The sequence below is a fragment of the Vulpes vulpes genome, chromosome 1 (genome assembly GCF_048418805.1).
Source record: "Vulpes vulpes isolate BD-2025 chromosome 1, VulVul3, whole genome shotgun sequence".
Classification (NCBI taxonomy): Eukaryota; Metazoa; Chordata; class Mammalia; order Carnivora; family Canidae; genus Vulpes; species Vulpes vulpes.
Window position 1 is genome coordinate 193,514,511 of NC_132780.1, and position 23,454 is coordinate 193,537,964.

The 23,454-nt window shown below is 44.5% G+C and overlaps 1 protein-coding gene across 1 annotated transcript in view; it reads right to left on the reverse strand.

Annotated features, from left to right (window-relative positions):
• The window catches only part of SCML4 (Scm polycomb group protein like 4), a 102,730-nt gene that overhangs the window by 47,028 nt on the left and 32,248 nt on the right, over positions 1-23,454 (reverse strand). Inside the window, exon 2 of the mRNA XM_026005774.2 lies at positions 7,471-7,685. Coding sequence (XP_025861559.1) covers positions 7,471-7,626 — 156 coding nt within the window. The 5' untranslated portion in view covers positions 7,627-7,685. The remainder of the gene's footprint in view (positions 1-7,470; positions 7,686-23,454) is intronic.

Genomic DNA, 23,454 nt, shown 5'->3' on the forward strand with positions numbered 1-23,454 from the left:
GACCTGTGAATGTGACCTTATTTGGAAATAGGATCTTTGCTGATAATCAATTTAAAATGAGGACACTGGGGTGGGCCCTCATCCAATATGACTGTGTCCTTGTAGAGGGAGAAATGTGGACAGAGACAGACAAGTGAGAGGGAAGACAACAGGAAGACGCAGGAAGGACACCATCTATGAGACCATGATCTTGGACTTCTAGCTTCCAGAACTGTGAGACAATAAATTTGTTATTTAAGCCACTTCATTTGTTGTACTTTGTGACAGCAGCCCTAGGAACGCAATAATATACCACATTAAAAAAAAAAATCGAGGATCCCTGGGTGGCTCAGCAGTTTAGCGCCTGCCTTTGGCCCAGGGCGCGATCCTGGAGTCCCGGGATCGAGTCCCACGTCGGGCTCCCGGCATGAAGCCTGCTTCTCCCTCCTCCTGTGTCTCTGCCTCTCTCTCTCTCTCTCTCTTTCTATCATAAATAAATAAATAAATCTTAAAAAAAAAAAGAATCATGTTCTCCCTCTCTTCCTTTCCCTGCCCACCCTTACTTGAGGATAGTTTTGTCCAAGTACTTGCCATAGCTTTTCTTGGGGGCACATACCTCCTTTAGACTCTTTCTCCACACAAAACTCCCTCAGGGTTCTGGGGAGATGCTGTGAGGAGCAGGCTTAGGGAAAACTGAATACCTCACTGTGTTTAACCTCAGACTTTAGTCTAAAAACTTGCCTGTTGGAAATGCAAATCAGCTCCAACAACAAGAAGCTTGTAGCCAATGACCTAATTCCATTCCTAGGAGTCAGCCTGTTTCTGGGTCCACCCATACCTTTTCCTCCCTGCACTTGGGGGAGAGATGAAACACCTAAGGGATGGAGGGGCCACTATCCTTTAGCCTTGAGACCTGCTTTGGCAACATGCCTCTCAGTTAAATCTGAGATCCTGGCTAAGCTTTCTCTGAATTAAAACTTCCCTGGGAAAATAAAACCACCCCAATACTGCCTACATCACAACGAAAACAGAAGGGGGTGCTTGAAGGTAGGAGGGCCAGCTCTCTAATGCCTTTCAGAGGTGCAAACAGGGTGCGGATAAGGTGAGGATGCTGGAGTTTTCTCCCACCCTCTCTGTGCTGGGTTCAGATTCTCCTCTGGACCCAGAGAGCCCCTGCAACTGGTGAAGTTCTTTCCTACTTCGTCGAGGGCAGGAAAGAATGGCTTAGTTTCCTCCTGACAGGGGGAAGCTGAGAGAGGAGACCATGAACCCAGCCCTCCAGGGTACCAGGAGAGAGAAAGAAGGGAAAACAAAAAACACCATCACTGGAGAAAGTGAAATTCAGAGAAGTGGCTCTATGTCTGAGAATTCTTTAATGGAATGCTGGGCACCCTGCCCTATGACCCCAGCAATTTTGAGTAGAGACCACACATTTCAAGGAATGCTTGTTGTAATTGGGTTTCTTACAGAAATTGGTGAGGAGGCCAAGTTCTCTGCATCAGCGGGTGTAGGGTCGGCCCTGCAGATGGGAGAGGAAACAGGGCACATCCAGTTACAGGATTGGGTGTTTAGGGGAACTCAAGGCAGTGGCAAGCTGGGCCTGGTCCACAAAGAATGACTAAACATTTTCAGGAATATTGCACATTGTTTGTTAAACACAGTGATCGTTAAACATTAAAGTGTATACACTTACAGAGTATTAATTTAAAATATGTTAAAAACAAAGGGAATAGCTACTCAAAACTCACCACTTTCTAAGTATTTTATTGTGGCACCCCTATGGATGTACAGACGCAGGAGTGCGGTGCCCCACTTCTCTTACCAGTGCCATGTCTGGGGATGTCATCCCGGTGCCTTGAAATGGGACATGTTGGGAATATTTACACCTTGGAAATTGCTGAATGATACAAATTAGGGCTGAATTTACTATTTTGTTGACTTACAGACTTAAGAAAGTGATGGAGAAAATGTTAAACACACAAATTCACCTTAAAATATGCCTTGTCTGTGGCTGTTACACCATGAATAGCACAAAAAGAAAGATGAAAGAAAGAAAGAAAGAAAGAAAGAAAGAAAGAAAGAAAGAAAGAAAAGAGAAAAAAGCCCAACCCAAAACTGAATTCTTTTTGTTTTCACTCTCATCCAGTTCAGTGAAGAAGTCAATCACATTCTCCACAAAGGAGTAAAATTCCAACATACAACTTCACTGCTTACATTTCTTTTACTTCTTAACATAATTGAAAATATCAAGTAGCATTCATGTTGGAGTTACCCTCGGGATGCTGGTGGGGAAACATTACCCAGCATACCAGTGCCTCCCAGCCACCACTGAGCCTCAACCTTGGCTCCTGCTCCAGCCCTGCGGTGGGGGGTAGAGGGTAACAGAAAAACCACAGGAGAGACTGTCCCTACCCCGAGTGCTTAAGCATTGCTGTGCTTGTGCAATGATTCTCCCCCACAGGGCACAGGTGGCTTGCCACCCCCACCGTCAGCAAGGGAGGACCTAGAAGAGAAGCACAGGAAGGCTTGGAGACATCTATCCTTCCCTTGCATGCAGTATCAAGCTACGGTCGGTATTCAGGAGGATGACTCCAAGACAATACAAGATCTGAATAATCAAAGAATCACTGAAGCCAATTCAACAGTTCTCATGAAAACACATTCGAGAAAGCGGCTTTAAGCGAGTGTTAGAACAAACAAAATCCTTTCTACGTAAGTTCGAACATTCTCTTAATTGACGCTTTTGTGAATTTGACTTCCTTGTTACACAACGCCAAGAACACACACTTTCTGGTGGGGAGGTAGGTGCGGGGGAAAGGATGGCAATAAAAAAGAAGGAAATAAAACATAATGTTACATTACTTACGCTTATTAGAAAAAGCACTCTCTTTATAGCATGAATTTTCTAGTTAACAGAAGAACTTAGCAGAGGCTGCTTGTTATCCCCAAATATCCATGCTTTCTTCTTTCTTTCTTTATTAGTGGGATCCCGGAATTTTGGCTGGTCACCTGGTCACCCAGCATGGGCATTTCCTCATCTCCTTTGGTGCTAAGTGTGGCCAGGGGACTAGGTTCTGGCCAGTGAGATGCAAATGGAAGAGGTGTGTGCAGCTTTGAGGGTTGAGTCCTTAAGGGGGACAAGACATGCCTCCAATACTGCTGCCCCCCATTCCACTGGTGAGACAAGTGGAGTAGCGGGAACTGGAGGAGCCATTGTAGAGCATGAGGTCGGGACTTCGTGTTAAGGGGCGCCCGGGGGGCTCAGTCGGTTAAGTGTCCAACTCTCGATTTCAGCTCAGGTCCTGATCTCAGGGTCCTGGGATGAGCCCCACATCGTGTTGGGCCCTGAGCTCGGTGGGGACTCTGCTTCTCTCTCTCTCTCTCTCTCCCTCTGCCCCTCCCCCTGGACTCTCTCTCTCTCTCTCTCTCCAGAATAAATTTAAGAAAAATAAAAAAGAGTATCAGAGCAACAACAGAAAGGGAGCCTGAGTCCCCAACACCATGGAGGCATCGTATCATCCTTAGATGGGCTTCCCAGACTTTAACCCGAGAGGGAAGTTAGCTTTTATCTTCTTAAAGCCACTGTTGTTTGGCCTCTGTTACAGCAGCTGGATTTGTATTCTGAATGATACAATTACCAACATTTTAGACCATGGTAACCATTTGTTTTTAATATTTTAGGGATGATATTCTTTTGAAACATGCTACACTTTTCGAAGCTCATTAAACAGCAGACGGAACATAATTTACCCTTTTTTGGAGAGAGTAAATGGGAAAGCATAATTAGTATTCTGAGCAATAAAACAAAGAGATTGCCAAGGTCTAGAGGACTGCTGGCCCATCAGTAAGTGGCCTCAGGCTGTGGGACTTGGTTCATTCATACCTAATTCCTGCAGGTTTTTCTGACTCCCCTCATTATCAGGGGTCAAATAAGAAAATACACACAAAGTGCTTTGGCCCAGAGCCTCAAACAAGGAATGTTACCTATGACTGTTATTGCTATTATTATTATTATGATGATGATGATGATGATGATGATGCAGGGGGACAAACAGCTATTTTTAAAACCTAGCACTTTTTTTCTTCCTGCTTAAATCATAATCCGAATCATAAAGACACAGAAGCTGGAAATCCCACTGTTCGGTGACATTACAATCAGCTGCATCTACAGAATGGAAGCTAGAGTTTCTCCTTGATGTAGACCCTCTCTGTTTATCTCTTTCAAGAGACCTTAATGGTCTTTGTAGCCAAGAAATATAAGGAGAATCTATCTGTTGACCTTGTGTTGTCTCTGAACTAAACCAGCAGCAGATGCTTCAAACTGAGATGTAAATTCTGTTCCGTAATGAAGAAGGCTGTTTTCAAGGCAGTCAGCGTATGGCTTTTCAGAGAAAATATGAGGTTAAGAGGTTTTTGCTTCCTTCAACTGGGGTGAGAAGGGGGCATAAGGCCATAAAATGATGTTTTCACAGCAGTGAGCATGCCCTGGCAATGTGGTCACAGGCCTGGGCTGAGAGTCACGGGCAGATGGGCCCTGGGAGGAGGCATCACCTATGAACTCTGGAGTGCTGACACCTGACTACCAGTTGAATTTTTCCTTTTCTGCCTGTAATTCACTCAGATTATTCTCAAGACCCAGAGAAGGGGTTAAAAATCACAGCCTGGGTTAGCTGTGCTTGGATCTTAAACGGAGAGGCTTGTGCCCATACTTGGACCAGAGAGAGTTTCCAAACGTGTCGGGACACAGAGGTGATGGACAGTGCAGTTTGGGAGAGCACCAGGCAAGGAGTGGCAAATGCCAACCAGCATAGACACGTGACACAGTCAGCACAACCAGGCGTCCTCAGAATCTCCGGAAAAAGAGCCTTCTGAAGACTCAAACACTGATTATTTTATTATGACAACATCGTTAGCATGAGTATATCATAACAGTGTTACTATCGGCATAACAATTGTTATTCATTATTTTATAATATTGATCATGTTATTGCATTTTTTCTTGCTCTGTATTATTCATAAAATACCATTTAATTACGACAAAAATTATTATTATGCTTTCCACGTCCAGCTATGTGTGCTTGCTTCTCCCCTGAAATATCTTCCCCTTCAAATCGAAGACTATTACTTTGCTATAATTGAGCTTGTGAGAAATGCACCTATGATAAAGGTGAGTAGACTCTGAAGGGGGGCTTGGAAGCATTTTACTGGGAGTAAAATACAAGGTCTTTAAGGTTAAACCAAGTAATATCTTAATTCACTCGCTCAGGATTTCTTTTTTAACAACTTCTGTCTCCCCAGCTGTATCTCAGATAGTGAAAATTGCCAAATTAGTGGCCATTTGGTAAATGATATGAAACTGTACAGTTTCCTTGCTGGCTTCTCCACAGTTAAACCCTTTTCATTAATGGTACAATGGGGCTTCTGGGTCTCAGAAAGTGTCAGAATAAAACCGGGGAGACTTGATAGGTTGCCAAATTTATTTTGCCAAGTAAGGACATTTTTTAAATTACCAAATCCTGACAACATACAACATTCAATAAAACACTTTTCTAAATTCCCCAATCACTTAAATAAAATAAACGTTAATGCCAAATAGGAGGAAGCAGATATTTCAGAATAAAGGATGGTCCTTTAGGTGGGATCATTTTAACTTTATGAAGATTTTCACATGGTTCTTATTTTTGTTGTGTCGCCATGAGGGAGTCAGCACTTCCAGCAGGCTCACACCTGGTTTGGAGGCATTCTTGAACACCAAATCCATGGCTTAGGGAGCCGTCTGGGAGCTGCTGGCCTGAGATAATTCCCACACATTTCCCCAAATATGTGGAAGGTGGACTCAAGGAAGAGCTGGGGCCTGTTGTCCCTGTGAAGCATGGGCACGAGACCTGCCTACCACGTGCAAGACCCATATTGTCAGCTAACCAGCCCCAAAGCTTTCTTCCTGCCCTGACGTGTCTCTAAGTATTAGAGGCCCTGAGAACTGCCCCTTTTAGGACACAGGAAAATTGCCAAGTTGGGCTCATTCCACGGACTGAATTTCCATTTTTCCTGGCCCCAGAAATGCTGCGTCTGTTGGTAATTTTCATTCTTGGGTCACAGCTCCCAGGAGAGTAGGAGAAAGGCCAAATAGGAGAGAGAAGTTTTCAGTGTGTTTCCTGGACTTGCTCCCTGGCTCTATCAACAGAAGGGCTGCCCTCCCTGCTCCAGCCTTCCAGATGCAATTCCCACACCTCGGCAATGGTGCAGGTAACCGAGCTGGGAAGACCTGCCCTGGGCCCACTTCGGAGACACCATCCTGAAGCTGATGTGCCCATGAGAAAAAAAGGAGTCTGTCTTTGTTGGAAGAATAACCAGTGACAGAAGACTTTACTTCATGAGATGGCTGAGTAAAAGCTTCTTTTACGAAAGCCCATGACCCCCAAATAACTTGGAGTCACCTCCACACCCCCCCCAACCTACCGTTCTGATTTTCTAGCTGTTGGAAGAACTGCAGAGAACCAAAGGGATAAAGGTTGAATTCATTACCAATTCTTCCAGAAGCTTTGTCTTTCTGCTGACCTGAAATAATCTCCATACATTTTCCTAAATATATGGGACTTAATTGCCAATTTGCATTTTGGTTTGAGTGTTCAGATCTCAAGATGGAAACATAAGCTCTTTCTTTCAAGAAAAATAAATGAAGGAAGACTTCTGAAGCTCATTTTCTAATACCCAAAAGGCTCATGGAGAACAAACTCAACAGTCTTTCTTCTCCAGTAGCCTCTTCAAAAACCTCTTGGAGGAGACGCTCTCCTCGGGTTCAGATTGCTTTATGCGATTGCAATTACATCAGAGAATTTCTTTTCCACCCCCTGCCACTCCAAACTGTTAAGTCTTCAAAGGGTCACAGGATTTTAATTCTGCCTCCAATGCCTCCTTGGAGCCAAACTTGACGTCAGCACTTTTTATAAGCAGGAAACTATGAATTAACACCCTGAATATTTGTGATGAGTCCCTTGGCGGGGGGGGGGGGGGGGGGGGGGCTGGGATTGGGTGGGGGCTCTGTTTGGGAAAACGCTCCTATGTCCTTTGACACTAGCCTGCACACACTGATGATTTAAGTGTCTCAGGAACATCAGCTGCTTCTACTAAAATAAATGACCAAGGAGTTCTGGAAGGTGGCTTTGAGTGCCGCCCTAGTCCGCACAGTGAGGGGATCCCTTGGTGTCTGAAACACTAATTTAGATGCAAAACTGAATAATGCGTGTTGAGCTGTGACCCTAAAATCTGCTGGCCTTACAGCTTTCCCCATCTGGTGCAATTTGCTGTCTCCACTTGTAAAAATGCACACGACGGGAAGGCGGGCATTGTGTGCCGTCCTGTAACAACGAGGCCCAGGCCACCAGGCTCCCAGCCCCTGGTTGCCCAGCGCCCAGCCCTTGCTCACGTCTGCCCAAGCACCCGGGGCCCAGCCCAACGTCACCGTGGAGAAAGGAGATGATGGAGCCGTACCTTGTACCCAGGCTTCCGCCCTCTTTTCTTTGGGATCTTCACTGCTGGCAAAGACCCAGCTGAAGCGGAATAAAGGTTATGGACTGCCATCTTCATGGGTGTTGAGTGAAGTGGGGGCCGGCCTCGCTTCCTCCCCGGGGTCCTCTGAGACTGCATGTCTGCTGGTGCCAGGCTTACAGAAGGAAGTGACAAATCGCTCACAGGCAGAAGAGGTGCTAAGAATGAGTCCAGACACAAAGCAAAACAAAAACAGAAGGGTTTGTTGGGTTTGCAAGGCAAACGTGTATCCAGTTTGGTGTTCTGGGCCATGCCCATCCTTTACTGGGGGGCAAGACCAAATAGGAGACAGAGCCAGGCAGCACACGGAGTTTTTACAGGGCTGTTAGGCTTCTGGTAGAACTTTCCACAGGGCTATCATGAAGTAGGGAAGATACTGGCAACGGGGAGAGAACAGTGGTTTCCCAGCTCCAAACACAACCAAAGAGTGTCACCAGCAATGAGACGACTTTGTCAATGTGTGTCTCAGTTTCCCCAGTCAGTTTAACTTTGAGGTGATATAATAAGAGTATTAAATAAATATGACCATTCTCTCAAAATTGCTCCTGTCCCTTTGGTTGGGTTATAAATGGTTAGGACCTTTATTTTTCCTGTGAAAGAAACTTAGCAATACAAATCGATTGTATTAAAGTTATGTCCCTGGGGGCGCCTGGGTGGCTCAGTCGGTTAAAGGTTGGACTCTTGATTTCAGCTCTGGTCATGTTCTCAGGGTTGTGAGATTGAGCCCCACAAGGGGCCCTGGTCCCTGGCATGGGGCCTGCTTAAGATTCTCTCTCTCTCCCCCCCCCAAAAAAAAGATTCTCTCTCCCTCTCCGTCTGCCCCTCCCCCATCGTCAATCTCTCTCTCTCCCTCTCTAAAAAGAAGTTATGTCCTTTGATCAAAATGTGGATAGAGATTTACATACAGACATGTTTATTTTAACATGATTTAGAATGCCAAAAATATAATGGATAGAGCGCAAATAACAAGCAATAGGGGAATAGTTCACATATCTATGGAATAAAACAATCTATGGAATAAAACCTTTTAACAAGGTTAAAAGCCTTTAACCCTACTGTTTCAATAACATGAAGCTGAGTGAAAAAGCATCTCATAAACTGCACATAAAAATTATCTCCACTATGCAAAAATTCATATGGTGAAAAAGCTAAAGGAAACATGTTAAAATGTCACCAATGGCAAAGATGTGCGATTGTGGGTGATTGTTCACTAAGGACACATCCTTTCCTTCAAGCAGATACTCCACATACGATAATATTCATAGCATTAAAGATACTAATAATGAGCTCCTACAAGTAGAGTTGCCTAAATCTTGCAGCAAGAGGTAGTTGACCAACTCCAACCCAGAGAACACAATGCTATCATGAGCTCAGGGGTCAGATTTCCTTGAATGTTCAGGAATGTGACAAGTGGGACAGAATGTTAGACTCCAAATCAGGAGTGATGTTAGGTGATCAAATTTATTTCTGAGGATTAGTTGTAGCCAACAGTGGAAAAATGAGAAGCTTTCGATCAAAAGGCTACAGAAAGAGTCAGGAAAGGTGATGGAAGCAATCCCTATCCTGTGGTCTGGGCAACACTACAGGAACCAGATTGCTTTGCTCAGGAAGGAAAATATCAAATAGCAGATATTTGATATCTGAAAACATAATGGGAAATTTGGGGTATCTTTTACCAATATCAGTTCACTTTGTTAATTCTCTGAATATTAAATAGCATTCTTTCAATAATCCTGATTGCTCTTGGAAATAGCACATCTAGTACATAGAATTTTAAAACATCAATTTATTGGTAAATATTTCAGGTAGATGGACAAGCTGTTGAAGGTGTCCATTTTGCCTGGTTTTGTGTAAGAAAAATACCACCTGTCTTTGATTCTAAGATGCATGCTTTATCACTCATTAACATCTGTGAAATCACAATGCACCTTCAAGTGCGGTAAGCACATCAGAATTCCATAAGAAGCAATTTTTCTTTCTTATGGTACATGGAACAGTGAGGTGCGCTATTGTCAAGAGTATCTTACAGTCAATGAATCATGAGCAATGAGGATAAACCCAGCGTGTGAACAAAGACTATCATTCCATTTCTAGACTTAGCATCAGTACTCCACTGTGCCAATAAATACCCCCAAACACTCATTTTCACAAAAGAAGCTTCCTAAAATATTAAAAATCCACCGAAATTTATTCAATAGGATTTTTGTGGTGTGAAAATGAGAACTTGATCTGAGCCCCATTCTGAACTATCATGACCAAGTTCCTGCTGCTGCATTATTAGATTATCTTTCCAGATTTTGGAAATAGGATTTTTTTTCCTAGCCTAGGACCTATTTTTCTACCTCTCTACTTTGCTTCTAGTGAGGAGGTCAGCAATGTAGCTAACATTAAGATCGAAAGTCAGTAAGAGGGATCCCTGGGTGGCCCAGCGGTTTGGTGCCTGCCTTTGGCCCAGGGCGCGATCCTGGAGACCTGGGATCGAGTCCCATATCGGGCTCCCGGTGCATGGAGCTTGCTTCTCCCTCCGCCTGTGTCTCTGCCTCTCTCTCTCTGTGACTATCATAAATAAAAAAAAAAAAAAAAAATTAAAAAAAAAAAAAAAAAAAAAGAAAGTCAGTAAGAGAAAACCCAGGACCAGAGAAGGCATTGAATCTCTTTGCTCCTATAGGTGAAGGTTCAACGGGCTGCAGTCCTGCTCTGGTGAATCGTGGTTCTCTGCTAACTTAGATACTCCCTTGAAAAAGTCTTCTTGTTGAACAGGTTTTGGGGAATAAAGGAAGGGTAACAAATTAATTAGCATATTGTCCTAAGAGTTGGTGTCACTCAAAATTATACTGAACTATCCCCACGTTTCTCAGTATGTAAGAAAAAAAATATTTCCTAGAAAAAAGTCATCTTTTAAGCTGGCCTTTTCTGTTCTTCTACTTCTCTTTCTTGACTGGGAGGGAAAAACCGGACTTGTTCTACTTTCTACTTCCTTCTGTAGAAGTACATCTATCTTAGGATATGAAGGACTCTTCCTGAAAACGAAATCTAATGAATGAATTTCATGCTAGTGGAGCAACAATGAACCACTATTGGTGCATACAAAGGACCACAGCTATTGGGGAGACACTTGGAGATGGTTTACCACTGATCAAGAATGCTATTTTCCCATTCCTTCTCACACACCAATACAATTTTAATACACAAGTAAATGCAATTTTAAGTAACCAGACAGAGACTTAAAGACAGAAGAGGGTTTTTTTTTTAAAAATTATGGGAGATACTCTGAAAGTCTCCTTGGAATAATTTTAAAGAGATGGGGGGGGGGGGAACATTTACAAAGTGGCAGTTAATAACAGACCCAGACACTTTGTAAATGTGTGATAAATGGTGACAAGAGTTTAGCATCCCCAAATATCTCCCTTTCCAAAACTAAGATATGAACTTTAAAAAAAAAAGGAAAAATAGCAAAGAATAATACTGAAAATAAGGAAGAGTCCCAATCTTGGAATGCAATGGAAACAAGACAGATGGGATTTTTTTTTTTAAACGGAGAATAACCACTGAAGATAGACAATGACAATTTATCAGATGTTTAATGAAAAAATCAACACTAATAGAAAAGGAAAGATATATTAAGATATCAAAGATATACTAAGAGGCCGTCTTCCATAATGAAGAGGTTCTCCGTATCTTAAAAAAGTTCTTCAAGAACATACAACAGCAACAAATCCTAATGAAAACGATACACTTGAAAGCAAAAGGAAAAAAATCTCTAAGCACTTCGACAGAACAAATAGATCATTTATAATGGGAAAAATAAACAGGCTAGCTCTCTATAGCACCATTAGCCAGAAAAATAATGGAGTCACCATATTGACTTTTTTCCAGGTGTTTATAGTTGCCGCAATGCCTCCCACCACAGGGCCTTTGCACATGTAGTTCCCTTTGCCTGGAATGCTGTCTTCTCCCTTGGTCCTCTCATTCTTCATCAGTTAGGTCACAGAAGTCATCAAATGACCTCTCATTTGATTTCCTAAGCCTAGAGTGCCTCAGCTGTGACAGGAACCCACTGCATATGCAGCATCCGCCATGGAACTTGGACCAAGGGAAGAAGGTGAGAACGTGAAGTCAACACCACCTGCTGTGCCTCTGGCCTCGGAGCCACTTTCTCCTACTGCATCCTTAATATTGTAGTAGGCTGACTTGTTTGCTAGCAGAGGAGAAAACTGCAGACCCTTCATAGTTCCTCATGAAACTTAACCAGAAGTAGAAGGACTTACACAAAAAAATATTTTAAAAAATTCTACTTATGCCCTAAAATAAGACTCAAATAAATAAAAAAGATTATTCTGTTATCAGAATACTAAAATATATAAAATATATAAAAATATATATAGCATATAAAAAATATATATAAAATACATTTTATATCTAAAATATAATTTTCACCTAAATAATTCTATAAATTAAGTACAATCACATCAAAAATCCAAATGGACTTAGAAAAGAAGGACAAAACAAAGGCCAGTGAGGGACATTTGCCCTCCCAATTTCTCAAATGCATTATAAAGCTATAACAATGGCAGCTGTATGGTAAGCAATCAGATCAATGGAAAAGTTAGTCCAGGAATTAAACATATATTAAGTTTCCATTTGTTTTAAATTTGTTTCAGGAACACTCAACAAATGAGTTGTGGAAAACAGACACTTAGAAATAAATAAAATTTCAGCTATATTGAGCAAAATTAATTCTAGAGATATGTAAGACTAAAATATATCTTAAAGAAACAAGAAGTACCAAAGACAATAGAGGTCAACATTTTATTTATTTATTTATTTATTTATTTATTTATTATTTTAAAGATTTTATTTATTTATTCATGAGAGACACACAGAGAGAGGCAGAGACATAGGCAGAGGGAGAAGCAGGCTCTCTGCAGGGAGCCTGATGTGAGATTCGATCCCAGGACCGAGGATCATGCCCTGAGCCAAAGGCAGTTGCTCAACCGCTGAGCCACACAGGTGTCCCTATTTATTTATTTTTAAAGATTTTATTTATTGATTGATTTGAGAGAGAGGGAGAGCAGGAGAGAGGAGCAGAGGGAGAGGGACAAGCAGACTCTGCGCTAAGCTTCGAGCCCCATCTAATGGCCCTGAAATGATGACCTGAGTCTAAGTAAAGAGTCAGAGGCTTAACCGACTCAGGCCCTCAGGTGCCTCAAAGGTCAACATTTTAATACTCTTACGGTCGGACTTTCTAAGTGCATTGAAATACTCAGGAAGCAGAAGAAGAAAGACTAATACACATGACTACATAAACTCAAATGCTTTTGTACAGTGAAGGTAAAATTATGAAGGAGGGTAAAAATAAATGAAAATCTGAAGAAACTATTTGCTACATACAGGACCAAGAAAAGGTTAGTACAAAAAAAAAAAAAAAAACTCCTTCAAGAGGTGCCAGGGTGGCTCAGTTGGTTAAGTATCCGACTCTTGTTTCGGCTCCGGTGGTGATCTCCGGGTCCTGGCATGAAGCCCTGTGTTGGGTCCTGCGCTCAGAAAGGAAATTTCTTGTCCCTCTCCCTCTGTTCCTTCCCCTGCTCTCTCTCTCTGTCTCTCTCTCTCTGTCTGTCTCTAAAACAAATAAATAAAATATTTTTTAACTCTAAAAACTGTAAAAAAAACTTTTTAAAAAACTTCTTCATATTATTTTTAAGAGATTTTATTTATTTATTTGAGAGAGAGAGAGAGCACAAGCAGGGGGAGCAGCAGAGGGAGAGGGAGAAGCAGACTCCCTGCTGAGTGTGGCACAGGGTGAGAGGCTCCATCCCAGGACACTGGGATCATGACCCGAGCCAGAGGCAGACGCCTAACTGATGGAGCCTCCCAGGTGCCCTTTCAAATTGTTAAAATCCAAACACTGCAATAGGAAAATGGGCAAAGGACAGAGAAAATTCAGAGAGAGAGAGAGAGAGAGGGAAAGGAAGCATGGAAGGAAGCAAGGAAGGGAGGGAAATAGATAATCAATTATCAAAAGAAAAGATTCTAAACTTTACTGGTAACCTCCCCCCAAAGGTACATGGAGATTTCACTAATCACTGATTGGGCCGATCAATGTGAATAACTGGATCGACAGTTCCTTGCTGGTGAGGGGTAGAGGAACAAGCATTCCATTCACCGTCGGTAGGGGTGGAAACTGGCTTTCCTTCCTGGAGGACAATTTGAAAATCACTTGAAAACCTTCACATGCACACTTCCTAATCCAGCTGTTTTACTCCTAAGGATTCATCCTGAGCAGATAATCTGAGAAGAACACGATATATGGCCAAGGATATTCTTTGCACGTTGTTTCAAATAGTGAAATACCAAAAGCAATCAAAATGCCTCTCAAACCATTTTAGTTAGGTAAATTATTTCACATTCATAAAATGGATATTTTATAAATAAAATATTTCACACTCATAAATTATAAATCTAAATATGTGTGTGTATATATACATATGCTTCTAGCATCCGAAGTATGATTCTATTCATAACTTTTTTAAGTGTATAGATATAGACAAGTCTGCATGCATTAGGTACAGAAAGAAATCTTGGAAAGATAATCATCAAAAGGCTGATGGTAGTTGCCTCTGGACAGAAAGATATTGAAAGATGTTTCTGCTGTCTTTGTACCATTCTGCATTATGTGAATTTTTTTTTTTTTGTGAATTTTTAAAACTATAGGCACACACACACACACAAAAAAACATTAGAAAAATAAACATATGAGTGGATAATTCTCAGTGTTTGGAGGGTTTTTTGTTTTTTAATTTGTGCTTCTTTAGATGGCTTTTTGCTTTCCTGTTTTCTAATGGTTTTGTCTCCTGAGCTACAGAACTTCACTGGCCACTGCTTTAACATCCTAAACAAATTGCAACCGCTGCCCCCCCCCCACCACAAAAAAGGACTTTATCACCAAAAATAATGGAGAAGTTATTTCAGAGCTAATAAGAATGCCATAAATAAGGGGCACCTGGCTGGCTCATTCGGTAGAGCATGCAGCCCTTGATCTCAGGGCTCTAAGTTCGAACTCCTCGCTGAGTGTAGAGATTACTTAGAATGTCACAAACGGATGGTGGACAGGGAGAGAGAACCAGCTCTCAAGAGAGAAACAGCTCACTGTCTGCACCCTCCTTCATACCACCTCCCTCCAGGTCCTTCCACTGGAGGGACCAGGGGTCGGTTGGGTTCCTGACCTCCCTCAATGATTTCCCTCATCTCCAAAGACCTTAAAAGACTTCAAAGACTGTCCAAAGACATCCTTTCCATGGACACTTGATTTGATACAACCAAACATATACATCACTTGAGAACTCTCAAAATCCTGGAGCTAGGTTGTATGATACCTCTGAATTTCTCTGCTTTCAATTGCAGACTTCAGCAAATAGAGACTGCCCTAGCTCAGGTCAGATTTGGAAACCATCTTGGAGCAAAGAGCTCTAGTAAACATAAAAGATTCTGTCTCTAGAACAGCCTCATCTTCAAGTCTATAAATCTTCAAGTTATAAACCTTTCAGCAGTTGTCAAATCCTGGCTTGACATATTAAATCAAGTGATTTACTGCTGGTTTCCTAAATCTCCCTCTTCTTATCAAAACAAGGCTTGGCTGGAAATATCACAACTGAACCAAGAGAAACTAAGACCTGGTCTATGAATTTGGGGCTGACATTTTACCTGTTAGCGTGGAAAATCCAATACATATAAACCCCTGTCCAGGCTAACGGTACTCCATCAAGGTAGAGAACAAGGAATGACTAAATCCAAAGCAGACACCAAACTGCATGGCACCACTGAGTCACCTAACTCAATCCCGAGGCATGTTTTCAACGCGTTCACTCCTCTGTTTATTAATTCATCCAACAAATCGCTGTCAAATACTGTGTGAGGCACTTGGATTACAGATGAGAATAAGTAAAACACACCTCCTAAGATGCTCACTATGGAGAGCAGGTGAGTAGAGAGGTGATAATAACATGTGGGATAGATGGTTCAAGGAGGTTCCACGTGAAATGCTATAAGGAGGAAAGAAATCAGTTCTTTTAACAGGGTTGGGAGGAGTGAGTGGTGGCAGGGGAGGCCCCAACAGGTAACATCAGACCTAGGATTTTCTTTTATTTTTTTTTTTAGTTTATTTTTTTAAATTTTATTTATTTTATTTATTTATTTTTCAGACCTAGGATTTTCCCAGACAGATTAAGCTAAATGCACCGAGTTGGCAATAGAGCAGGTGAATGCAGGGCTGTTTGGTGGTGCACGGAGGGTGGGCCAGCCAGACTGGAAGCACAATCAGTGGCTTTCTGTTGTTTCTAAAAGCTTCGAGAGGAGCCCGTTAGAAAGATGTCTAAACTTTTAACGGACTCGATTTCCTTCTGGTAACTATATGGCATGGGTTCTTATCCTTGGTGTGATGTCCTTTCTGTCATTTCAAAAGTACCACTGCAATCCTGTTTTCCCGCACTCTGAGGCACCCTACTGAATCCACTATAAGCTGGAGTGGCCAGCAGCCTCGCACACACCCTCCTACCCACGGCTTCACAGGCGGCCTAGGTCTGTATGTGCGTGAGATTGTTTCCAGGGAGAAGGACGTGTCTGGGCATCAACCATTTCCCAGGTGGCCCATCCTCTCCTGCTACAGAGACCTTTCCTTCTTCACACACCGACCTCTCCTCTCAACGCCTTCACCAGGCCCCGCCTGCACCACCAGTCGCAGTGCGCACCAATGCAATGATGGCTTACACAGTTTTCTCATTGTTTCAGACACATAAATGACCTCTGTGCATTCCTGGACGCTTGGGGCCATGTCTCATATGTTTCCCTGCTCTTCACAGCACCTAGTGCAGTACTGCACCCTGTGGGTGCACCTGACACCTGTGGCAGTACCATTCACCATGGAGCCTACCATCTTACCTAGGCTAACAACCCACAGCTGAACTCAGAGGTGTGCTTTCACATTTTTAAACTTTGGATGCAAGTGTATCAATATAGTAGAACACTTTGATGGTCAATGAAACCTTCATATCATAAAGAAGAGGGACGGTAAAATAATCTCTTAAGTGGAGAAAAAGAACTTTTTAAAAAAGATTTTATTTATTTATTCATGAGACACACACAGAGGGAGAAGCAGAGACATAGGAAGAGGGAGAAGCAGGCCCCCCTCTCAGAGACCCTGATGTGGGACTCGATCCCTGGATCTGGAGATCACGCCCTGAGCCGAAGGCAGACGCTCAACCACTGAGCAACACAGGTGCCCCAGAAAAGGAACTCCTTAATATACATTTTCTCCAATTCTGACGCAAAAAATTGGGCCGACAAAAGCCAAAGCCAATGTTCATGTGTACTCATGAGAAGTTGAGCGCTCACGTTTTGCTTTTTGATACTATTCTCCACTTCAACTAAAACCAAAATGCCTTAAACATAGCCAATTCCATATCTTGGGGAAGAGAAAGGTTAGGATCAGCTTGAAATGTCTTATTATTACCAGAACAAGAATGGTTTTAAGAACATCAGTGAGGGTGCTAAGAGGACAATGAAGCAAGTTATAACAATTTATGAGTCAATGACAGCAGCAATGGTAATATGAGTTGAAATAACTGTTTGTTAAAAGCTATGAGCTCTTTGTGATACTCAAAAACCTAAGATAAAGTGCACCAAACTCTAGCTGCAATCATTTTACTCCAATAAAAGGATGAATAGGATAACATGTAATTAATTTTTGTTGATTTTTTAAAATATGGGAGAGCTTATCTATAGGTATTTTATTCCATTAATTACGTACCAATATGCCCTTATCTCTCTACCTGTTTAAATAAACAAGGGTGAGTGCAAAGAAACTGTAAACAAGCCAACTTGTCCTGGAAAAATAGGAACTGGCTCAAGAACAAAAGGGACTGGTTAGTCCCAGTTGTCTCACAAAATAACCAGATGGAAAGCAGGTTCAACAGAATGTTCAAAGGTGATGAACCTATTAAATGTCTTGAGAGTAGTTGCAACGTGGTCAGCAGAATCAAGGCTATGTAAATTGAGAGCAAACAGTCTTCATCCATATATGCTTCTACGTGCATAAAATATCTCTAGAAATGGTTAAAGATGGTAGACGTCATCTCTCGGAGCTAGGGGTGTGGGAGGGCTTGGGTCTAGGGACGGGAGAGAGAAAGAGACTTCCCTGCATACTGTTTTCCACCTTTTGTGTATATTCAAAAATATAAAGGCAAACAAGTAAACTCAATCTACGACCTCTTACACTAGAGAAGGAGGGTGCCTCTGCCATCTGCAGTACTGATCCGCCAGGGCCAGCTGCACCAGCACGTGGGAGGCAGGACGGGCCAGGTGCTCCGACACGTGGGTGCTGCACGCGTCACAAGCCATGGTTGTGTGCATTTGCCCTGGACACCAGAACACCAAATAACCCCAGAGACTTGACTGATCAGATCAACGACCACTTCAGGGGGTGCTCATGGTGGCAATGACTCCAGATTTAGAAGGCTGGCCTCCAGTCCTGGCCCTGCGCCTAATCAGCTGAGCGTCGGGGACAAGTCACTCAGCCTCTCTGGGCCTCTGCACGGGTTCAGCTCTCTAAAACTGCCTGTTGAGCGAAACTGAGATTCAATCAGTCAGGAAGCAACAAGCCCTGGTTTGATTCAGTGTCTTACTGGCATAGACAGCAAAAGCAAGGGGAGTGTCAACTCCCTGGTGGCCCTTGTCCCCTAGGGCAGCACAGAAACAAAAGGGGCCGGATGACCACATTGTGAGAGTGTGGCACCTGCTGCTGAGGAGCCACGAGGCTGCAGAGAAGAAGTCTTAGAGTCTGTAGCTGTGCCTTGAAGGAGAGCCAAGCAAAGGCCCCATGGCTCCTCAGCACCCGGGAGGCAGTGGCAAGCTGTCCTCCAAAGCCTCCGGGGGAGATGGGGAGGTGAGTGGCGGGTGACCTGGAAGCCTCTCATGCAGCCACGCTCTGGGAGGGATCCTTCTTGGAGTCACAGGGATCCCGCCAAGGCTCGGATCTGCTGCGGTCAAGCCTTGGCTGCGTGGCGTGGGTGGAGACGGGGCAAAGTCTCCAAGGTGCCACGGGGGGCCGGTCCTCTACATTCCCCTTCTGCCCTGAGAAGCTTACCACTTAGAAGAGCAGAAGAGAGAGCTGTACATGATCTGCCGGGAGGACAGCTCTGAAGCGATGCATATCCTCAGGAATAAGGACCGAAGAGCCCAGAATGTTCAGAGACGAAAAGTCCTGTGGGGCTGAGGTTCTCGGGGCCACAGGATGATGAAGGGAAGGCCAGAGCTCAGGGTGGGCTGGCTCCTCTCCACCCTACCCTCACCAGGTTCTTGCAGCCTGGCACTACCTGGGGGATCTCCCTGGCACCCTCCCCCTTAGCCACTGACCCTAGAGGACATCCAAGCCGAAGGGCTCCCCTGCGTGCAGCCCCTGGAGATGACTCCCATTACCTACCTCATTCCAGAAGGCTTTTGGGGGCTTGAACATAATAATGAAGGTGCCCTGCCTCCACCTTGAATGAAAAGTAGAAGGAGAACTGGAGGTAAGTCAGTCACAAAGGTCCTCCTCGGACACCTCTACTTTGGTGCCTCCATTCACAGTCGCTCTCCTCTACGGCTGGAGTCAGGAAAGTGGTATGACCTGATCTTCGCCCACCTTTTTAAGAGAGCTCTATCTCTATCCTCTTTTCAAAAAACATCAGCTTCTGCCTGAAACGTGAAGCCTTTCCCCTTGGCTAGATAAAAAGAATCACCTGCAAAGACTTGTGTGCCTCAAGGAGGTGGCATCCCAGGGGTCCCTCCCCGCTCTCTGCCTGGACAGAATGTTTCTGCTCTTCATCCTCCTCTGTGGCTGTGACTGAACACTTCTACCAGAGCACCTCCAACGTGCCATTCCACTTATTTGTACACTAGCCTATCTCTCCCAATATACTCAAGAGCCTTGAAGGAGATGCTATGTCTTGACCAATGCAGCCCGCCTGTTTCAGCGTCTGGCACACCTTAGGGATTCAACAAATGTTCATCAAATAAACAATGAATGAATGAATGAATGAATGAATGAATGATCAGTAACCCAACTCTTCTTCACAGACTCCTCCCACCCCCCAGCACTGAGGCATCAGGATCCAGTCCAGGGCACTTGCCTCCACCAGGCTCAGCTCAAGAGCCACTTTCCAACGGGGCCAGTCCTGCAAGACATAGTGGGCTGCATGCTGCCAAGATGGGTCTTCATCTGCTTCATCTCTATTAATTTTCCCAACAACTCTGTGAGATAAGCATGACTGTCCTTGGTGCAGGGATGAGGCTCTGAGGCCCAGAGAGGTTGTAGCAGACGGCCCATTAGTGGGCAGAACTCAGATTCCACCCCAGGGCTTCTTGCACAAATCCCTGCAGCTGCCTCCCAGGGTCAGCCTTGGGTAGCCGAAAAGAGGCTGGCAGTGGGGCTGCCTAGGGGGACAGGAGGGAAATCTGACCCTTCAAGCCACACCTCTACGTCTTACAAGACAGAAAGAGAAGGTATTGATACGAAGTCAAAACCTAGGTGGTTAAGACAGCCCAATCCACTTGCTGACCCCTGATGACTGGATGGAGAGAAGAGCACCCTTACTGAATCAGCACCTGCGTCATAGAGACCCACCCAAATATTTCCAAAGGCTGGTTAAAGAGTAGTCGCAGGCAGCAGTAGGGCAGTGCTTGCTGGAGACGCTTGTCTCTACGAGGAGCTGGAGCCAGCGGCTTCTCTTAGTCTCCGAACTCACTTTTTAGGGCAGCTACAAGTATTTCTTTCTTTTTTTTTTTTTTCTTTTGCAAACCACTATTTCCTGTTTTGTTCTCTATTTATACTTTACGTTTAGTTTTGAGAAAGCACTGGTGGTTTGGTGTTTTGGTTGTTTCTAGTTCGGTCTTTATCTACAAAGCCAATGCTCTTTTCGAAATGATTTTCTGTAATGTAAGCCCACGGTAGACCTAGATCCTCTTCAAATACTTTGCTAAGGAAAATTCTCGAAGCTTGAACAATGAAACAATACCATTCAAATAGCACAAATCACTCCTCTCCGAGTCAATGCCTCATGGAATGGGAATCCACTCGCCAGCTTTGGGGATTTACAGATTTCCCCAAGGCTTCTTGGGGCATTGACTTTTCCAATGCAAACATTTTCACCTAAAATTCCAGGCACGTGGTTTTTCATCCGGAAGCACAGAAATGTGTAACTAGGATATCTTCATTGTGATACTCTCTGCAAAACTTTGAAGTGTCTCAGACACACTGTTAGTGCTATGGAATGAGGGTAGCAACCTGGTGTTTGCCCTCGAAGAATTCACTGTCTAAGAACATTGCACACCTTGGATGGATGTACGCAAGATACAGTGGTCAGCAGAAAACACGTATGAAAACCATCCGTGAACTACCACCCTCACCCCTTGTGCAAGTCAGAGAGATGCCTTTTAGACGTGAAAGGCAAGAGCAAGTGCAGATTATAAAAACTGCTTTTACTCCTCCGTGTTTGGTAACTGAGAACCTTGCTTCCCCAGTAGGAAGGACCGGGTTCCTGTGGTTGAGGGATCAGTGAGGGGAGCAGGTGGTCGCGGCCAGCAGGCAAGCATCAGGAGAGCCGGCTTTGAGTTTATGGTGGGAAGGAAGTCGAGTGGCAGTGTGACTCTTGAGCCTCAGTGTCCTGACCTGGCAAACGGAGACACCAGGACTTGCCAGGATCACACCACCAGGCTGCCGTGAGGATCCGTTGAGAAAATGACCAAGAGAATCCATAAACTGTGAAGCCTTATATGACATAAATTACTGCTGGGGCCAGACAAGTAATTCTTTTCTTTTGTCCCCTCTGCAAAGAATGGGTTTTCAATAGGAACTCTGTTTCCGAACCAACTTGTTTGCAGGGTCCCCAAAGTCAGCACACAGCAAAGGGTTTCGTTTGTATCCACCACACTGAAGAAAGACACCCAGATGCATCCAGACGACACCACACTCCTCATCTCTGCCTGCAGGGCGTCCTACGGTCCTGTCCCCCGTCTAGATTGCACCCACTCATGGGGGTACAGCTGCTGCTGACAGCCTGGCATTGGGACGTTCCATGGCTCTCTAGAAAGCCAGGAGGCTGAGAGGTGGGGAGGGTCACCAGCCGTTACCTGCACAGGCGGTCACTGTGCGCCGGTTCACTCTCCCCCTTTATTTCACAAAGAAAAATCCCAGGGTCTTCAAATATTAGGAGTGCAAACTCTCACCAGGGCCGTGAAGGGAAGGGATAAAGGGAGGGCAAGGCTGGAATCAGGAGTCCAGAAAACTGGCCCCAGATGGTTTTTCTCTAACTCAAAAGCAGGAAAACGAACTGCAGTCCTAATTTGCTTCTGACCACCAAGGATCACGAAGTCTTCTCAGTTATCCTGTTAACTGTGGTCACAGCATCATCCTGTCACGGACAGGGTAAGCAGGTCACTACTTCTCTCACCAGCAACCCTGGGTGGCTACACTTCCACGGACTGGTGGTCCCATGGGCCGAAAGGAAACTTCTTAAGCCCCCCAAAGGGAACTGCTGGCCAAGAATGGACTCTTCCCACCTGTCTCAACACTTCAATTATTTGACAAATGTTTTCTGGGCACCTACTATGTGCCAGGCCCTGTGCAGAGCCCACTAGGCCCACAAAGATGAGCCTGCATCAATCCTTTCCCCAGACAGTCTCAGGAGGAGGGAAGGGACGCAGAGCATATAGGTTGCCGGGTCTCCTTGACTTCCAGCCCTCTCCCCCTTCCAGCCCCTCTCCCCACTCGGGCATGTGCACACGCATACATCCCCTTCCAGGGAGCCCCACTGGCACATTGTCCAGCCCAATGCTCCATGCCTGTGTTGTCAACACACAGCTTCTCGGTCTCAGTTCCCCACGATGGCTCTGAACCTGCTCACACTCGCAGGTCACCCAAGAAGGTGAAGCAGTCACAACACACACTCAGTTTAGACAAGGAGGGCTGGGCGATGACCACAAAGACAGAGCCTCCGTGGACCAGGCCTACCAGCCGGTGGCAAAACAGCCAAGTTATCTTTCAGGTCTTCCTTGGGCAACCCCTTCTCCCCCCCAGAGCATTCCACCCTTGGACACACAGGCTACCCAGTCGCTCCAGCTCACGTCGGCTACTTTCCTTACACCTGCACCCCCCACCCCTTGCTTCCAGTACTGTCTCTGGTAGACACAGTTATGCACAGGGCCCTGCTGACAGGACCAACAAGGCAATAAATAGTATATGAACAGATGAACCAATAAAGCACATTTCCATGCATACATTATTTTGTTACTTCTCACTACAAGCCTTTAAGGCAAGTAAGTATATTAGGTACCCCCCATTATACAGATGAAGAATCTACACTGATGATGGCTCAGAAAGCCTCCATGTCTTGTTAGAGGCCACACAGCCAATGCCCAGCCCAGCCTGTCTCCACCGGGCACCCACTTAACAAGAAGTTAGCTGCTGGGACCCAAGGAGTGTTATCTCCAAAGGTTATTGCTTCTGGCTGGGTGATGCTGTAGTTTAAAAAGCTGACTCCTCCAGACCAGAAGCCTTGCACACACCCTGAGACGAGTCAATGAGGTTCTCAGCGCTGTAACTAGGCTGGGTAAAAGCTTCTGTGACCTCTGGGGGCCTTACACACGGTGAATCCTCAGGAAATAGGATTTGATTGATAAGAAGGAAGGGAGGGAGGGGCACATTACAACAATGCTGTTGTGGTCCCCCACTTCTTGGTTGCTAAAGGAAAGGACAAAAAAGGAAAAACTAACCACTCTTTTGTCCTGTCCTCTCCAGTGGCTTAGCAGTCGGCAAACAGGGGCTTCCTGGATAATTTTCCAAACCCTCTCCCCTCTTCAAAAGTCTCCTGAGGCCATGTAACAACAGTTAAATCAATT